The sequence below is a fragment of the Monodon monoceros genome, unplaced genomic scaffold (genome assembly GCF_005190385.1).
Source record: "Monodon monoceros isolate NGI ecotype Baffin Bay Population unplaced genomic scaffold, NGI_Narwhal_1 Super_Scaffold_11, whole genome shotgun sequence".
Lineage (NCBI taxonomy): Eukaryota > Metazoa > Chordata > Mammalia > Artiodactyla > Monodontidae > Monodon > Monodon monoceros.
This window is the reverse complement of record NW_021703767.1, coordinates 10,476,114-10,496,333: the sequence shown is the minus strand read 5'-3', so window position 1 is coordinate 10,496,333 and position 20,220 is coordinate 10,476,114. Positions and strand designations below refer to the sequence as shown.

At 44.5% G+C, this 20,220-nt stretch overlaps 1 protein-coding gene across 2 annotated transcripts in view; it reads left to right on the top strand.

Annotated features, from left to right (window-relative positions):
• Window positions 1–415: 415 nt before the first annotated feature.
• The window catches only part of CLIC6 (chloride intracellular channel 6), a 42,845-nt gene continuing 23,040 nt past the window's right edge, over window positions 416–20,220 (top strand). For both annotated transcript variants that reach the window (XM_029215554.1, XM_029215555.1), the window contains exon 1: window positions 416–1,618. In XM_029215554.1, coding sequence (XP_029071387.1) covers window positions 416–1,618 — 1,203 coding nt within the window. The remainder of the gene's footprint in view (window positions 1,619–20,220) is intronic.

The window sequence follows — 20,220 nt, the reverse complement described above, 5'->3', positions numbered from 1 at the left end:
GGAGTTGGCACCGGGGACTTCTGGTCAACCCCTGGACAGAGGGCCAGGCATTTCAAAGGGTGCAGCAGCTAAGCGCCCTCTCCAGCAGCACACTGCATCTCCGCGAGCGCGTTTCCAGGGAACCAAGGTCGGAATTAGGGTCCAGGTGGGAATCAGGCGCGCAACTAGCGAGAAGCAAGAGCGGTGGAGGAACAGCCCAGAGAGCTTAAGCCCGGGAGAAGGGGCGCAGCGTTTTGGAGCGGGAGGATTTCGCCCCGCGCGCCCAGCGTACCGCCCAGGTGCCTCCAGAGTCCCGGGCAGGGGGTCCTCTCGCAGCTGGCGCAGCGGCCCTGGCACCGCGCCCTTCGCCCAGCGCCACCTGGCTCCTCAGCAGCGTCCAGGAAGGGTCTCTGGTCAAAGACAGGGTTCTGCGGCCATGACCGAGGTCGCGGAGCCGGACGGGGGCTCCCCGGGTCCCCAGAGCCAGCCCGAGGGCTTAGCGCTTCAGGCGGAGAGACGGGGCGAGCCGGGGGCTTCCGGCCCTGAGGCGCAGAGGCAGGAGGCGAGAGAGGGCGCCATGGAGGCGCCGAGGGGCGGGGGGCCGGGCGCAGCCGCGACGGCCGAGGTGACGGAAGGAGAAGGGCCGGGGCCGGACGGAGGGCGCGCGGGCGAGGTGGCGCCTGACGCAGGCGGTGGCCCGGGGGCTGAGACGCGGGGCGCGAGCGGAGAGCAGGGCGAGGCCGAGGCGGAGGAGGGCTCCCGGGAGGGAGAGGAGCGGGCGAGCGGCGCGGAGATGGCGGAGGAGGCGAACCCGGGGTGCGGCGCGCAGGGCGAGGCCCCGGGGGAGGCTCAGGTGGAGCCTGGGGATCCCGCGGCCCCCGGGGCGAAGGAAGAGGCGGAGAGCGGGCCGGAGGAGCCGGGAGGCAGCGCGCCTGGGCCGGCGGGGGCCCGCATGGACGCCGACGGGCTGACGGGGGATAGCACGGCCGCCGAGGCGCCGGCGGGGGATAGCACGGCCGCCGAGGCGCCGGCGGGGGACAGCACGGTCGCCGAGGGGCCGGCGAGGGTCAGCACGGATGTCGGGGGGCCGGCGGGAGAGGCGCACAGGGCCCAGGGTGAGCCCCGGGATGGAGGGGACAGCAGCCCGCAGACCCAGGCCGAGGCGACTGAGGCCGCAGCGTCGGAGATCGCGGAGTGTAGCCCTGGGGAGCTTGCGGGGGAGCCTCCGGGTGCAGCGGCGGGGGCCGCGGAAGAGACAGGGGGCCGGGAGGGAGAGGAGTCGCAGGAAGCGGCCCCCGGGGGCGCGAGGGCAGATGCTGGCGAGGACGAGGACCAGGGTGCGCCCCTGGGGCAGAGAGAGGAGGCAGAGGAGGAGAGGCGAGAGCGGGGTCCAGAGGGGCCAGGCGAGGAGGCCACAGCCGGGGGCGCGGACGAGCCCCTCGACGGCAGCGCGGATGGGGAGGCGGCCCAGCCGACGGAGGCCCGGGAACCCGAGGCCGAGCTGAGCAACCACCTGGCGGAGGGGGGCAGCACCGAGCGCGGCGACGAGACCGCGCCGGTGAACGGTGGCCAGGAGGACGGCGAGGTGCCCGAGGAGGGGGCCCCGGGACAGGAGCACGACATCACCCTCTTCGTGAAGGTAAATCTGGCTTCTTGCAACTCCCAGGACGCCCCCTCCCATCCTTAGTCTTGGTCTGTTGAGATCTGATCCCAGAGGGACGCGCAGGGATGAAGCTCTTGGCGCCCTGATGGTCACCCAGCACTTCTGTCCGCGGGGTGGGGGTGGGGGGTGCGGGTGTGGGGAGAGGCGGGACAGCTTGGGTTTCAGGGAGAAGAGGTAAAGGAGCGTTACAAAGAAGAACTGAGGGTTTGGAAGCAAAAAGGTTGGGGTGAGAGTGGTGGGAGATGGGGATGCGGGTCCAGCGTCCCCTTGTCCTTTGTACTGAAAATCCTAACTAGCCCTTCTAGTCAGGAGGTTATTAAAGAATTCACTTAAAAAACGAAAACAAAACCCCACCCAGCCCTGCTGATGTTCAAGGCAATTCCTGCCAAAGGAAACGTTAATATCTAAAGTGAATAAATGCAAACAGGTAGGTTGTCATGTGAGAAGTATCTCCGGACTCAAACCTCAGAGACCCAGAGTGGGCCCAAATTTTCAGCTCCGAAAAGGTCTTCCATTTCTGTAGAATTGATAAGGTATGTTTGGGAGGAAAGTGGAAGTTTATTTAAATACTGTAATATATATTGAACATTTAACATTTACTTTGGAAGATGCTGACGACTTGAACATCGTCTGCCTTTATGTCCTAGTTTCAGCCTTACTTCAAAGATTCAAAGAGGACAAGGATTCTGTAGAGACACAAGTGAGGAAGTTTTAGGTTTAAATAGACATTCCTACAAGACATCACAAATGAGGAACTAGGTTCCGGGGGCAGCTCACAGGAGGATCTTTGTTGAAAAAGCCCTTCGCGGAGACCTTTGGCCAGATGGGGAAAACAGCAGATAATAAGGTCAAGAATGTGCATTTTATGTTGAATCATAATCTTTCCAAAATACTTTCAGGCTTATAGAGGCCGGTTATGACCTAAACCTCCTTGGGAGAAATATAAGCAAATTCTAATGAGCCAAAAAAACCAAACAGCTCCCGGAGTGATTAAGATCAGAATTTCAGGAATTCTTTGGGTGGCAAGAGAGTTTGGGAAGAACAGCCTTGCGTTTCTTCATTGTGCTGTTCTGAGCAAATCTTAAGATGCTGAGACATTTTAAGATTATGTATTGGGACATAAGCTAGGGCACAGTCCCTAGGAGGGTCACTGGGAGCCAGAAGACTTCAGGGAAGTTAGGGGAGGGGGAGATCCGAGCACAGTGTTGCTGTGTGTGCCCCAAATCTGCTCCTTGGTTTAAGAAATTTCCCCTTCTTCTGGTCGTCTGACTACATAATTCCAGCCTCTTGTTACAGCTTGGAAACACAGCTTCCTAATAGTCTTTCGGCTTCCATCCTCGGCTCCCTCGAATCTAGTCCCTTTGTCATAGCCAGTGAGCTAAGAAAGAAAAGATCTGATCATTTTGTTTCCTAGTATAATCTTCAGTTGTTTATTACAGACTTTCAGATAAATCCACACTCCTTAGCCAGGTCACAAGGCTATCCGCGATGTGATTCCTGTCTCCTTGGCACTGCCTGAGTATCCCTCCCACCCAGCTTTGCTACCCGTGGTACCGCTATGCCGGCCTTGTTAGACTACTTACTGGTCCTAGAGGGAACCACATTCTTTTCTGCCTGGAAATTTTGCATGTGCTGTACCTGAATCGAGTTTCCTTCCCTTCACCCCTCCCAGTCTTCCCTGCCTGGCTATCTGCTATGTGTCCAAGATTCAGCATGGCCATCATCTCCTCTGGGGAGACTTTTCCAACCCCAATTTGGGTTGGGTATCCCTCTGTCTAAGCTCCACTCACACATGGCACTACCTTCTGCGTGCTGTCTCCAACGTGGAGCACAGGTCTGGAACGTGAAGGTGTGTGTGAACGGGTGGCTGCCTGTGTGAGATAGTAGACTGTAGTGATCAACAGCACAGAGTTTAGAGCCAGTGGGTCTGGGGCCAAATCCTGGCTCTGCTCCTTTCTTGCTGTGTGACCTTGGGCAAGTTACTTGATCTTTCTGTGCCTTTGTTGCTTATAGATAAAACAGGAACAATCACAGTTCCTACTCCATGAGTTTGTGGGACATTCAAAATTAGGATTGTATAAAACACTCAGAACAGTACCTGACTTGAAATAAGCCTGCTATAAATGTGACTTCTTATTGTTACATCTGCTCAGCTCTGATAAACTTTCATTGATTTTGCACAGGAATAATCCCTTTCCCATTCCATCCCTGCCATTTTATTTATTTATTTATTTCTGGCAAATATCTCTAGTTTCCTAATTACCTCCATTTTCTGGGGAAAAGAATATTATGAAAGGTAAAAACAAGTTGTTTTCTCAGACTCTGCTCAGTAGTTTGTGAAGGCAGAGGCAAGGGGGCATGTCGTGGACTGCTTAACCAGAATGTTTGATGATTGGCTTGGTGCTCAGTTGTTGTTTTCCTTTCTTCAAGGAAACAAATGGATCTCCAAACAGTGAAATTGGTTTTCAAGCAACTACTGCCTGATACAGCTTCTGAGGGTCACCTAGGATGTGCCCCGTAGGATTGTTAAGGCATATCTCACTTTCTTCTTCTTTTTTTTGTTTTTTGGCCATGCCACACTGCATGCGGGATCTTAGTTCCCTGACCAGGGATCGAACCCCTGCCCCCTGCATTGGAAGCATGGGGTCTTAACCACTGGACTGCCAGGGAAGTCCTTACTTTCTTCTTATCCTTCTAATCATTCTCTTGAAAAACAAAAGCTCCCAAAGCACAAATCAAGCAAAAACCCTTTAGACTATTTTAGCTCTGGAGTTTGTAATACTCAATTTAAAATCCTTAAATTAGTTCAGAATAGGATTTCTTTGCCAGATTTAACCTTCTCTAGGTTCCTTCTTTGGGCTCCACTTTATCTGGACGCTGTATTCCATAATGGACGTCTGACCTCCTGGGTTTTGTAAACATGTCAGGCAAGTGTGTCTTGGTGGGTTTTTGATTCCATGATTGATGTGTAAAACTGTTCTTTAAGGAGAGAACATTCTCCTAGGCTTCATGTGACAGCCTGCTAAACACAATTTTTAAAATTAACTAGCCCTCATTCTATTTGGGAACTTTTACGTTTCTTCCTGCTTAAAAAAATAAATGTATTGGTTACAAATAAATGTATTGGTTACCAGAAAGTAATGACATACGACCCAGTAAAATGTCATAATAAAATCTGCTTCTAATTTTAGCCACCTGGTGGTTTATGTTCCCCATCTTTGTGAGAATTGTCATTTTATTAGTCATTTTGTTTTATTCTATACGTATGCAAGAATGTATTCTTGGATGTAAAAGAGCCAGGAATGTATAGAACAGGCCACAGGAAAGCCTCCTTGAATTATTGTATGGTAAATGAATTGCTGACTATGCTAATTTTTAGTTCTGTTTTCTCAAAGCAGTATTCATTATTTACCATCTAATTATACGGCAACCCTGCAATATATTTAGTAAGAAAGATTCTTTTCTTCTTTGTTCGTGCAAAGGAAGGAGGACAACATAATAACACACCAACACAGTAACAACAAACGACAAACAAATTCTAACACCATAGCGTAAGGTTAGGACTTCAGCAGCTGTGGTGGTTTAGTCGCTAAGGAAGTCTCACTTACAGGTTCGGTTCATCTAATACTTTGAGGCAGTATCTAGGGATGGGATAGTCTGAGATATGGATTTTCTGGCAAATTCACATGACTTAAAAAATCGTAATGTGACCAGTGAATAATCCTGGGCCAGAGTCTAAGAATTTCTTAAATTACGTTTCGGAGATCATTCATATAACCACTAATACACAGCTAACACTGAGCTTGAAAACTTGCATTTGTCATCACATTTGGGTTCTCCAGGGAGGTGAAACTGAGGACGGAACAAAGTAGAACTTGAGAAAGGCATGGCCTTTGAGGATAACCAACAAGGACCTACTGTACAGCACAGGGAACTCTGCTCAATGTTATGTGGCAGCCTGCATGGGAAGGGAGTCTGGGGGAGAATGGATACATGTATATGTATGGCTGAGTCGCTTTGCTGTGCACCTGAAACTGTCACAGCGTTTTTAATCGACTATACTCTAATATAAAATAAAAAGTTAAAAAAAAAAAGACAAGCCTTTGAATGAGCATTGTCACCTGGAGATACCTCCCCTCCCCAAATAAATAAGTAAATAAATCAAGCCTCCCAAGCATTGTCATATCACATGGGGGGATGAGAGTGGGGCGGGGGTCTGTAGGGACCAACTCCTGGTGGGTCAGAAGGCTGTAGCTATCTGTGCATCTTTAGCCATGTGTGAGCAGGCTGAGACCTGCTCTGTGGGGTTTGGTCTCTGAAGAGCTTGAAAGGGAGATGTTATTTTCATAACTAAGTATGAATTATGTGTTTAGAAGGGAAATGATCAAAAATGCACTTCAGGGACTTTAATTTTTCCCCCCAAATGACATTTTTTTGTCATCTGTTTTCTGAGTGTCAACGCCACTTACTTACAAATTACATCTATGAAATCATACAAGGTTAGTTGGGGTGGAAACCAAGGTGGAACATCATGCTTTGCTAACTTCTTATGCACACGTGTGCACACAGTGCATGCGCGTGAGATCCACAGGGTGTCCTTACTGCCTGGCATGGTGATGGGCTCGTGGGAGGTCCTCAATCAGTGATTTTTGGTAATTGTAGGTAAATAACCAGATGGATGGATGATTGGTTCAAGGTGACTTGGCTAGCGAGAAGCTGGACTCAAGCCCCGTTCCCCACTGCCCCAGTCTAGTGTCCCTTGTGGAAGAGCCAGAGACACTCTTCTCCCTGAAGATGTCATAGTCTGGCACAGGGTCTGGTACATAATGGGCACCCTGGTAATGCTGGTAGGAAGAGAAGATGGGATCAAGGATGAGTAGGAAGCTATGAGAGTATATATAGGATGACCTGCACATACAGTGGTGGTCACTAAAGAGTTATTGATTCAGTTGTATTTGGGGAGACACAGAGAGTGGGACCCTTTGATAAACCCTAGCACAAATTCTTCAAGATTTTCTAAAATTGGCTGGCTTTGCGCTAGCCATTCTCTGAGCTCCTTTGATATTCAGCAAAGAAAAGTTTTCTGTGAGAGTTGGGGAGGTGGATGCTTAAATCTCCTAAGCTTCTCCTTTTCCATCATTGATTTTCTCTGCTCTTTTTCTGACAGAGTGATGATTTGTAAACTGGGCTCTGTATCTGGGCAAAGTTGAGGGAGATATCTTCTAAAATATTTCAACTTTTATTTTACTATTTTCTTCTACTTTATTTCAAAAGTTGAGTAAATTAAATTTTTTAAAAATTGAAATAAAATAGAGGTTAAAGATATTTATGCACAGTTTGGTCATTCATGTAATCCATGAGATTCTTTTGTAAAATGTACTTTTTTAAAAGAAAAAACAATATATTAGGATAAGGAAAACTTATAAAACAATACAATGTGATGAAAAATAAATCTTCTTCCATGCCTGAGGCCCATGCTCTCAGTTTTCTCCCTAGAGATATTCTGTGTATATTCAAACATATACGTAAGTATCCTCACTGTTTTAGTTACTTACTGCTGTGTAACAAATTACTCTGAGACTTAGCATCTTAAAACAATAAACGTTTATTATTCACAGTTTCTCTGCATCAGAAATTTGGGAGCAGCTTAGTTGGGTAGTTCTGGCTCCTGAAGTTGTAGCCAAGATGTTTGCAGGGCTGTGGTCTCATCTGAAAGATTGATTGTGGCTGGATCCACTTCCACAGTGGTTGACTCACATGGCTGTTGGCAAGAGGTTCAATTGCTCATCACTTGGACCCTCCCCATAGGGCTGCTTTAGTGTCCTCAAACATGACATCTGGCTTTCCCCAGAGCAGGGGGATCCAAGAGAGAAGAATGCCTTTTATGACCTTGTCTCAGAAGTCACACAGTCATTTCTGTCTTATTCTCTTAACTAAGTCCAGTCTTCAGGGAAATTGGAATTCCATTCCACCTTTTAAAGAGAAAGTCAAAGAATTTGTGGACATATTTTTAAAAAACCACACCTACTTTTTTTTTTCATAAAAGTAGCACACTGGAAATACATTCGGTTATATCGTACATTCTTTACTTAACATCACATCTTAGAAATCATTCCCTATCAGTGCCTGTAGCTCTCTCACATTCTTGTTAAAAATTTTGCATTTTTCTAGTAATGGGTGTATTCTACAATCAGTTTCCTACTGATGGATGTTTAGGTAGTTACCTCTTTTTGATACGTTAAGCAATGCTATAGTGAAAAATCCCTCCACAGATGTACAATCATATATGGAACCTAAATTCTTAGCAATGGTATTGCTAGGAGGAAGGATATGCATATTTAAGATTTTTATAACTTTTATTAAATTTCCTCTTCAAAGAGGTTATACCAAATAATGCTCCCCTGACACCATACGAGTGCTGTGTTTGCTTCCCCACTCAGTGTATTCCCCAACTTTTTTGAATCGGAGAGGTGAAAAATGATGTCCATTGTCATTTAATTCACATCTCTTTTAGTATGTGTGAGATTGAGTTTAATTTTATGTATTTAAAAACCATTAGTATCTTATTTTTCTGTGATCTGGCCACTTATGTCCTTTGCCTATTTTCAAATTGCCTTTGGGTCTTGTTCTTCCCGATTTTTATATTAAGGAAATTAGACCTCTGTCATATGTTGCGTATGTTTTTATGGGACCGTTTTGACTATTTGTACAGGCGTAATTTATCCTTTTAGTCTTAGTAATTTCTTGTAATTGATACTTGGGAAAACAAAGCATAGGCTGTGATAGCACTCTTAGAAACTTCAACTACATTCCCTAGAATCTTTAAATGCCCTCTTTTACTTTTTATCCTATAACTTCTTAAATCCTGAGGGATTAGGTATTTTAAGTCTTGCCTCCCTACCTTTGTTCTTTGTTCTAATTAGCAGGTTACATTTTATCAAGCACACACCCTTCCAGGATCAAACTCTTTCTTACCTTGTATGAATTCCTGTTCAAAACAGAGCTTAAAATGTATAGAGAGCAGCGTCATTTCATACCCAACCCTGCTCCACCTGAAAATGGAAGGTATATCACTTTGATCTTGGCTTGCCATCTTCCGGAATGGATTCGTGATTAGTAATCCGCTGTGATAAAGTGATACCAGTATTGTTTCCAAGGCTGTGTCTCCTAGCCAGATGTTCTTTTTGGATTCCATGCGTTGAAAGAATTGACCAAAATGTGTACAGATTGATCACAAATCCTATCTGTAGAGGACCGGTGAATTGTGGAAGCCTACCCATAGCTTATGTTTGATGAGAGGGAGGATGGAAATATACAAATATCAAAGATTGTTTGGAAAGATAATTTTGAAGCTTCTGGAAGGGTAGCTTTATGGAGAAACACAGACCATGTTGATATATGTTTATTCAGTCTGTGAGGGAAAGTCTGATTTTATATATGCGTGCAAGATCATCAGATTAAAAAATTTCTCCATTTTTACTCGTTTTATGGACTCTACCCCAACTTACTCTTTCTCTTTCCTTCTTTACTTGGTCATCCATCTGAAAGTTGAGTCTTGATATGGGGCAAAGAAAAGCTGCTTCTCAGTCTTTCAAACTACCAAGTGGTATTTTGGACCCAAGTAGGCTATGGAAAGTGAATGTTTATTGAGTACCCACCACGTACCAGGCACTCTGCATGGGGCTGGGGGTACTACAGTGACAAACAGTGATGAGCACAGCTCCTGCTTTTCTGCAGCCTCAGCCTTAGAGAGTGATCCGGAAGGAGATAATTACGATGCTGTGTGAGGGAGGAGAACGTGGCGTGGGGGAGGGGTTGGTGGGACAGGTGGGCAGAGCGGGATGGCAGCCTGGGTGCTGACGGACAGAAAGGAGAGATTTGGCCTCTAGATCTCTGACCGCAAGGGCTCTGCCCTTCTGCTGTACTCCCCTCTATCTGGAAGGTTGTGCTGTGTACAGTGCATGGATCAATGAATGATGGCAGTGAACAAACGTGGCTACTATATCAGGTGGACTGAATTGCGTGGTCAGCTGTGATTTTTATTTTTGATTTACAATGTTGTGTTAGTTTCTGGTGTACAGCAAAGTGATTCCGTTATACACACACACACACACACACACACACACACACACACACATTTTTGCATTCTTTTCCAGTGTGGTTTAGTACAGGATATTGAATATAGCTCCCTGTGCTATACAGTAGGTCCTTGGTCCTTGTTGTTTATCTATTTTATATGTAGTAGCTTGTATCTGTTAATCCCAAACACCTAATTTACCCCTCCTTCCTGCTTTCCCCTTTGTTAACCATAAGTTCGTTTTCTATGCCTGTGAGGGGGTGGTCAGCTTTTAATGGTACATTTTACAGAATGTAAATTTTATGATTTCGTAGATTCTTTCCATCTAAGCCAGCGATGCCTCAACTGTCAGATTGCATTTACAGACGTTGGCTTTTGTCTGAGCACGGTAACTGACCAACTATTAAAGTACTAGGCCTGTTAAAAATCATTTTTACCTTTCTAATTCCATGGCAGGAGACTATGGTAAGGAATACAGTTGACAACCAAAATGGGGGAGTGATGCAGGTCACTCAGCAGTGTTCAGCTGGTGAGTGGGCTGGTCCCAGGGGTTCAAGCCAGCTTCACACACTTGTCTGGTGTCTTGGAAGGTTGGCTGGAAGGCTGTGCAGCTGGGATGGTCAACTGGAGCGCCTACAGGCAGCCACTCCAGTATGCTGGCCTCAGGGAGGGTCAGTGGACAAGGCAGAAGCTACGTGGCCTTTCCCACCATATTCTAGTGGTTACCAAGTAGTCACAGAGGTCAGGCCACATTCAGAGGGAGGAGAATCAGACCACTTCCCAATGCGAGGAGAGTCAAAGGATCTGTAGCCTTTTTTAACCCACCACACTACCTGGTTTCAGGGTGTGCCGAAATGCTCACATCATTTATTTAGATCCAGGTCTTTGCTAACTTGAACTGGTTTAAGAAAATTCTGGCAGTGCCTAAAGCACTGGAGTTATTATTATTTTTTATATTTAGTGATGATCAGAGCAATGTAGCTGTAGCACTTACCACAACATATCTCAATTCCATAACTATAATGCACAAGCAAAGAGGGTCTCGAGCCCCGATATGGGCCACTCCATAAGCCCTTTTTACAGTCATTTCTTTGTCATATCTAAGAGACAGCCACTTATTCTTATTGACATAAAGGAGAAGCAGTATGTGCTGGTTAAGTAGCTACTAGTCTCAGTGCCCCCTTTTTGTTTCGAGTGTGCAAGTTTAGAGCTGTTCTGGAGAAGCGAGAGACTGGGTTCCCTTTTAAACCTGTGAGATTCTGCCTTCCGGCCAGTGAGACTCTTTGCTGGTGAGGGTGGCCAGTAGGAAGACCCTCATTATGCACACCTATCCATCCCCCTATGGTGCCGCTGGCCCACCTCCAGCCACAGTGGGCTGTGGGGATGAGGATCAGGGTAGGGAGGCACCTGTTCTCTTCCCTGGCTGGGGGCACACGAGGGGTTCTGATGGGGCCCTTAGGACAGTGGCCACAAGCATGACCAAGACATGCAGCACATCTCAGCTGTCATGTGCTATGAAGATCACCCAGCATAAAGGTGTTATTGGAGATCTGGAGACATAAGGCTTTCTTCCTAAAGGAGGATGATTGACACTGTTCTTTTTGGTACCTTTGGTGTCAGGGCATTGGACACGGTGAGTTCAAAGAATCTTGGAAAGATTTAATCTCTCCCCAACTTTGTTCCTTTTGCTTGAACTCCATCCAGGCTGGATGCCTTCAACTCTCTTCCCATAAATGGTCAGACGAGATGAAGTGTGGGTTGCACTCAATGGCTTTTTGGTGTCATTTAACTCTCTGAACAGAGAATTCCATGCTTAAGAAAACTCAGAGGTATTGACACATCAGATATGGAGGGAGACTTTTTTTGTTAATGCCATTTTAACCAATATATTATGATTATTCGCATCGTGAACAGCAGCAATAAAGTAAGATTACCCTGTTACTCTCCAGCTAGTGGGATATGCCCTAGTAAGCACTGCAGATACAGTGCTCTGCTCATCACTGGGTAATACAAAACAACACCATTGCTTTTAGGCACTGCTAAAAAATTTTTAAACCAGTTCAAGTTAGTCAAGACCTGGATCTATAAGTAAATGATGTGAGCATTTCAGCACACCCTGAAATCGGATAGTGTGGTGGATTAAAGAAGGCTACAGATCCTTTGACCCTCCTGCCATTGGGAAGTGGGGTCTGATTCTCCTCCCTCTGAATGTGGCCTGACCTCTGTGACCACTTGGTAACCAGTAGCATATGGTGGGAGTGATGCTGTGTGGTTTTCATTACAAAAGGCCGTGCAGCTTCTGCCTTGTTCAGTGAGGCCCCTGAGGCCAGCGTACTGGAGGGGCTGCCTATAGGCGCTCCAGTTGACCATCCCAGCCGCACAGCCTTCCAGCCAACCTGCCAAGATACCAGACAAGTGTGTGAAGCTGGCTTGAACCCCTGGGACCAGCCCATTCACCAGCTGAACACCGCTGAGTGACCTTGTCAACGTCACATGGAATAGTAGGATCATTTAGGCAAGCCTTACCCTACCCAAATTCCTAACTCACAAATCATGATATATAATAAAGCACACAGCTTAGGCTGTTAAATGTGGAGTGATTTGTTACCGGGCGAAAGGTAACTGGGGCATGTGACTTATGACACTTCTAAGCCGGTGAAATCTGAGTGGGCAGAAAGATGGCCAAGGTGAGAGGTGCAGAGCGGGTTAAAGTAGTTCCAAGCGGGGTGGGGGGCAGTGCAGGTAAAAGGAGGGCTCCGTGTGGCCAGTTCTTCTGTTTGGTGCATGCGTTTTCCCCTTTGGAGTCACTCTAAGAAATGGAACACGCTCAGTCATTCAAGAACATAAACCACCAGGGTAGAGAGAAACAGGCTGCGTTATTAAGCTGGTCTTCCAGAACAAGGTGTTCCTTTGTTGTAATAATTCCTTGTGAGAATTTTACAAGGAAATAAGCTTTTCATCTCTGTGTAAAAGCTTCAGTTGGTATCAGGCCATATTATTAAATAAGGATTAAAAATAGACCCAGAGTTTTTAAAGCATAATTCATATAGGAGGATAAATAGCAAGTTTCATTTTGTTCGTCCGTGTACTTCTTATGAGTTGATTCCACCCACTGTGACAATGAACACCGACATAACTAAGCCTTTGGCCAGAATTTAAAGCTAAGAGCAATTGGGTTCAGTGATTAAGTTTGTGGGTCAAGGGTGGTCACCCACCTAATCCACTTAATAAGACATTGTTACGACAGTCGAGAAGAATAAATACTATACATTCTTGGGAATGAATTTAGGTTTCATAGGCTTTTTGAAAAGCTCAGATCTGTTTCAAAGTTTTAAGATCTAAAATATATTCCTTAGGATCCAGGTGTAATGAGGAATGAAATCGTCCCTAAGTTCTAAGGTTATGGAGGAGTGAGAAGCATGTTTCAAGACAGAGCATAATCCCCTTTGTGGCCTGGACCGAGGACTCTAATAAACACATTTTACTGATAAAGTGCAGCAAAGCTTTCCCCTCCTTGGGTGTGCAAAGTCGGTCTAGAAAATGATATCAACTGTGTAGTCATTTATTTCTTTAAGAAGAAAAACACTCAATACTCGTTGCACTTATGATACATTTCTCCTTTATAGGCTTACAAGAAGTGTGATGCGTAATGTTTGTGTCATGGGATGAGCTAGTATGATAACAATAAACAATACCAACAAAGGTATGAAAATGAGGGCCACGATTCTTATCTGCAAGGAGCCTTGTTTCTGGTGCTGGGTTTTATTGGTTGTTGCTGTCCTCGCTGGCTCCACCAGAGGGCAGAAGAGGAACCAGAAGGGGCGCAAGTCCAGGGAGCCAACTGGGCAGTTTCCTCTCCAGTTAGCGTTCCCTCTGCCTTGCAGAAAAGTTAAAGAAACCGAGAAGACCTTCAGATGGTTTGTGCTACACAGTAGTCATGGTGATGGTACAGCTGGAACCGCTGGCCTTTTACGGGCAAGCAGCCTCCTACAGCCCTTCCTGTTGACCGTGGCAGGATAATGGGTGGTGATATGGGAGCCCAGCTGCGTGGTCCAGCTCTCTGCTCACCTGCCCACGGACCCTCGTCCCTCCTAACTGCAGAGTGTTCTGCTCTCTGGCGCCACCCCACATGGCTCCTTCCTGCCCTAACCAAGAGGTGGGGATAAGACCAGTGGGGACTTTGCTGGCACAGACGATAGAGGAAGAACGGAGACGATGATGCTGAGCTGAGAAAAGCCTGGGCAGAGGGTGCCGGAGGAGAGCTTATCGGACCTCAGTAAGTGGTGTGTCTCATGAATGTGGGTGTCCTTCAGTCTCTAAGGGAGACTAGCAAGTAGGAATTCCAGAATTTGAGCTAGGATATCAAATTCCAATGACTGCCATGTCAGAATCTCCCCAAAGAAAGAAGCTTTCCTGCATTCCTTGCCCCTAACAGAAATTGTGAAATTAGTTAAGAATTTAGTACTTTAAGGGACTCTATCACTTTTCTATTGGTTTCTCCTCATGTCATCTCTGTCACCCACTTAAAGGGTTTATATACCCTTTAGAACACTTTGTCTTTCATTGGACACTCCTCCCCCAATTTTGTAGTTTATTGGGCATTTCTACAAAAGTTGTTCCTTTAGTTCTTGGCAAAGAAAATAATCTTCTCTTGTATCATTATTTCCGTGGGAAAATCAGTGAATATATCAGTTCAGCTCCGTCATCTTTCCCAGGGCCACTTATTATGCACGTCTTTCCACCAAAAGGTAGCAGCGGGTGATATCTCAGTAACAGAATTATGTTTTAATCTTCATTCCAGATTTTCAGAACTATACCTTATTCTGGCAAATTAGGTGAATTGGCTTTTCAAGGTTTGTAGAGTATGACTTATTAAGTTCTTACTTCCTGCACCAATAACGTCAGAATAAAAATGGAAAGAGTTAAAAATCCCCTGAAGTTATTAAAGCGATTCACAGAGAATAGTAATGTGAAGTGAGTTTACGGCTTTAAACTGTACCCACTGTAGGTGGGATTTCGGAATGTTCTCAACACAACGGGTTCCCCAAACTGGGTCAGGAATAGAGTGAAGCATGGGAATTCTGGAAGCTGACTCTTCTCTGGGGCGTGGGGTCTCTGCTTCTGCCACACTGTCGCCGTCCTGTCCACCTTGAGGACGTGTTGACGCATCAGACACTGAGTATTTCTGTTCACACTGCGGTGGAGTGCTGACCGTCAGTGTGTTTTGAGGGCGTCATTGATTGATTGATTGACTCATGGATTCATCGATTCAGCAAACATTCTCAAGCATTCTTAAGCATCCCAAATTCCATAAAAGGAAATCTTTTCTTCTATTATTTTTGCACAATTTTGTCTTTCAGAACGAGGTTTTGTTTCCTGCTTTGGGGCACCCAGTGTTTTGTGCCATTTTTACCCTCGTGCCAAACGAGATAGTGCCAAACCAAGCCCCCTCAGCTGCCTCTTCTCCTGGTGTTGTCGGAAGGTCTCTATGACCAGGGTCTTGCAGATCATTATCAGTTAGTGTGGATTTGAACACAGATGGGGTGCAGGGAACCAGAGCAGGTCTGGTTTACATGGTGCCCATGGATGGACAAGCATGGTATGTAGCCCACTTAGGATACATAAGACCTAATAAGTCCTTTCCCTGGCCCAGGAAATCTCCTTGACTCTCTCATTTTCATATCTGTGTGGATGCCTTTATTTTGGCAACATAGATGAGAACCCTCACAAAATCTTCACATTCTATTTTCTTCCTGGAATACAGAGCACATGTCTTTTCTTATTTAGTTAATTACCTACAGGTACCCTAGTATACAGTATTTTCAAGTTATTCTACATAAAAAGTAATATTTTGTTGTTTCATCTCTGAATCCCAGTTTTCCAAGCCTTACAAAACTGAAATAAGACACTCCCGTAAGAAACTGGCCTTGCCCAGATTGGATTTAGGATAATAAATGAACATCTTGAGAAATCCCCAGCCTCTTCTCCTGTGGTGTCGGTGTGTCCTTCTCCACAAGGCAGATGAAGGGATCCATTGCCCTGGAACTGGATTGCTGGGGCCACAGTAAGATTTGCAGCAAATTAGGGACACCAGTTCCTAGCCACTTAGCATAAATGTCGTTTTTGAAAACAGGAGCCCTTGAACTGTTTGCTCATTGGCTGGTTTGTGAACCACTGCGAAGCTGGCCCCAGGGTCACTGTTTTTTTTGACCTAATAGGTCAGGGTTAGGGAATCTTGAAACAGGATAGCACTCCCTCTTTTTTCTTCCTCAGGGGTGAGGGTGGGGAGAGAGTTCACCAAAAAAAGCTTGTGGCACAGAAAAGACTTCTGTATAATAAAGCCAGGGCATTAGCCTTGGCCTTGGTCAGCCAGTTAGGCGTTTCTCCTAATTTGGAACTTGGCTGGTCCCTCTTGGTCTGAGACCACAGACCTTCCCTGTTGCGTGGGTCAAGCCAGGCCAGAGAATATAGTCATATAACTAACAGTGGGAAAGGGGGGAAGGTAAAGCTTCCAGATAATTCTGTAACGTCTGAAGACTTCTAAAATCTCTCCGTTCAAATTGCTAACATCAAGGTTAACATCAAGGTTAGCACCTTGTAGTACCACTACCAGGTGGTACTGTGTGCCTCTGCTCACTGACAAAGACCTTTCAAGTTCAGCAAGTTAATTATCCATGACCTAGGAACCCCTGACCTTGTAAGAATTCTCAGATTACAAGGAAATACAAAATGAAATCTAATTGTTAAAATGGGAGTAGTTACCCTGTCAAGCACAGTTCCAGGACAATTTTGTGGTTTTCCTAAACTCCATATGTTTTTTGGGGGGGTTCTGACTCTGACTTTCCTGGTTTTGAAGCATAAAGCCAACTTTTCCTATTTTATACACAATGTGATTTTATGTACTCCTGGTTGATTCTTTTGTCTCTTTTCACTGATACAAGATGACAGGCTGGTTTGAACCTAAACTTGTGAAACCTGAAGTTTCTGGTTAGTAATGCAGGCTTACCTTCAACTCAGTGGCCAGGAGAAAAGGGAGCAGCGGGGAAAATTAGCAAGTTGATGTAGCTTAGGTTTCTTAAACATGAAGATGTAGGTCTGAACTGAATAAAGTTGCATTTAAATTAAAAAGTGCCTTCCCACTCTACCATTGATCTGGCATCTCCCATTGTGCATTACATAATTGCCCCCCTCCTTTACGAGAAGTTTTGTTTGTGCTGGGAGCTGTTCATTTGTTTGCTCTTCTTGTTGAAGTTGCAAAAACCATTTAGGGATAATTCCATTATTTCATTAAGCAAGACACTGGCAGGAGAAACTGATTACCTGATCGACTAGACATTTCTCTTTGTTCTTTAAAATGAAGCAAAAATTTTCAGTGAATATGTCATCCATGAGATCTACTACGAACTTTAATTTAGAAAACCAAATCTATTTAGTACCTAAGGTTGCTACTTTTCAGTGTACCTGATTTAATTAATTAATTAGTTTTTATTGAGGTGTAATTGACATACACCATTATATTAGTTTCAGATGTACATAATGATTTGATATTTGTATTTATTGCAAAATGATCACCACAGTAAGTGTAGTTAACATCCATCATCACACAGAGTTACAAATATTTTTCTTTCCTGTGATGAGAACTTTTAAGATCTACTTTCTTACCAACTTTCAAGTCTGCAGTATGGTATTATTAATTATAGTCGCCATGCTGTACGTTACATCCTCATGAATTATTTATTTTATAATTGGAAACTTATACCTTTCGGCCCCCTTAACCCATTTCACCCCCATCCCCACCTCTGGCAGCCATCAGTCCATTCTCTGTATCTCTAAGCTTGTTTTGCTTTTCTTTTTTTTAAGATTCCACATATAAATGAGATCATATGGTATTTGTCTTTCTTTGTCTGACTTATTTCACTTAACATAATGCCCTCAAAATCCATACATCTTGTCACTAACGGCAATATTTCGATCTTTTTTAATAGCTGAATAATATTCCTTTGTGTGTGTGTGTATATATATGTATGTATGTGTGTGTGTGTATGTGTATATATATATATACACACATATACATATACCACATTTTCTTTATCCATTCATCTGTTGATGGACACTTAGTTTCCATATCTTGGCTATTGTAAATAGTGCTGCAGTGAACACGGGGGTGCATGTATCTTTTTGAGTTAGTGTTTTCATTTTCTTTGGATAAATACCCAGGAATGGAATTGCTGAATCAAATGGTAGTTCTATTTTTAATTTTTTGAGGAACTTCTATACTGTTTTCCACAGTGGCTGCACCAATTTACAGTCCCACCAACAGTGCGTGAGGGTTCCCTTCTCTCCACACCGTCTGCGACACTTGTTATTTTTTTGTCATCTTGATAATAGCTATTCTAAAACAGGTGTGAGGTGATGTCTCATTGTGGTTTTGATTTGCATTTCCCTGATGATGAGTGATGTTGAGCATCTTTTCATGTGCCTGTTGGCCATCTGCATGTCTTTGGAAAAATGTCTGTTCAGATCCTTTGCTCATTTTAAAATCAGATTGTTTGAGGTTTTTTTGCTGTTGAGTTGTACAAGTTCTTTATATGTTTTGGATATTAGCCCCTTATCGGATATATGATTTGAAAATATTTTCTGCCATTCAGTAAATTGCCTTTTCATTTTGGTGATGGTTTCCTTCGCTGTGCAGAAGCTTTTTAGTTTGATGTAGTCCCACTTGTTTATTTTTTCTTTTGTTGCCTTTTCTTTTGGTGTCAAATACAAAAATTGTCACCAAGACTGATGTCAAGGAGCTTTCTGCGTATGTTTTCTTCTAGGAGTTTTGTGGTTTCAGGTCTTGCATTCAAGTCTTTAATCCATTTTGAATGAATTTTTGTGTATGATGTAACACAGTGGCCCAGTTTCATTCTTTTGTATGTTGCTGTCCAGTTTTCTTAACACCATTTATTGAAGAGACTGTCCTTTCCCCATTGTATATCCTTGCCTCCTCTGTTGTAAGTTAATTGACTATACATGCGTGGGTTTATTTCTGGGCTCTCAGTTCTGTTTCCACTAATCTATGTGTCTGGTTTTATGCCAATACCATATTATTTTGATTACTATAGATTTGTAATGTAGTTTGAAATCAGGAAGCGTGAGCTTCCAGCTTTGGCCTTCGTTCTCAAGATTGCTTTGGTTATTCAAGGTCTTTGGGATTTAATTTTATATTTTGAATACCTTTCATAGCTATCGTGACCAGCTGTAGTAATTAATATGGCTTCTTAAAAGTGCCTTGAACTTTTTGGAATGAGATCTGACAAGCATACCTTTACAAAAGGAACTTTAACAACTTTGCCACTTCATCAAACACCTGTAGGAAGGCGTAGAAAGTGTTGCCAAAATGGACCCTTTCATGCTGTGTATGAGGAAATGGACAAACAGTGCCAGCCTGTGGGAAGGTTAGAAGTTTCTGGGACTGGTGTCCTCCCCTGGGTTGGCCCTGGGGAAGACAAGAGTAACCAGCACCATTTCTTAACAGGCAGTGGCTTTTTTTCTAGACAATTCTCTGAGATTCAGGCTTTTGTGGAAGGATGATGTGGGCGTTTTTAGACAGGTGGATTCTCCCAACACTCACATATCATACCATACAGGTGATCCCTGCCTTCTACCTGGAAAGTTAATCACAAAGCCTCGGATTTCTGCCATCTTTCAACGTTAAAAGGAAAGCATTCTAAAATCCACAATGAGAATTCCCTCAAAAACCTTTAAGATATTTCTGATTAACTGACTAGTTTCAGATTGAACAAAAAATATTATAAAATTCCCAGTCTCCTCCTTCCCTGACCCAGATCTATACAACTTTCATAAGTTGGCCATCGAAACCAACATGAGTGTCTTTAAGGCACTAGACTTTCATCTTTGTAAATAGATAGTTTCAGACCTTTGGCCTCCTTAAAACTTATGAACATTACAAAGAAAAATAGAGAGGGAGTTTGTTTATTTTTCAGGAAACTACATGTTTCTAAAGAATTTTGCGAAAGAGCTAGAGAATTCTGAACAAACTGAATCTGAACACTTTTAGAGAAAGTCAGAATTTCTTTTTCATGGTCTGCTCTGCCCAGAATATGGGGTGACCCTACTCTCCCATCCACCACGATGAGAGTCCAGAAATAATTTGCGGATCTTCAGCTGTTATTTTCCTATCATGAGCAAAGTGTGTTCAAGTCAGCTGCTGTTCTCACAGAGAGTTGCATTAGTAAAGGCATTACCGTTTGGGTCCCAATTGTGTTTGGTACCCGGTTATTGCAGTGCCAAGGACAGGAAAACAATGCCCTCTTTGGGTAGTTTTCCTGTGGGGTCTCAAGCGGGTCATGGGTATGGAGACCAAGGCACTCAAGTCTTTCCAGGTCTTTCCTGGTTTGAAAACTGACAATCCTGGGTAGCAGGAAACCTGAGTCCCAGGCAAATTGGGAAGGTTTAGCCTCCTACCGGGCCTAAAAACTTATTTGTGACATTTTCC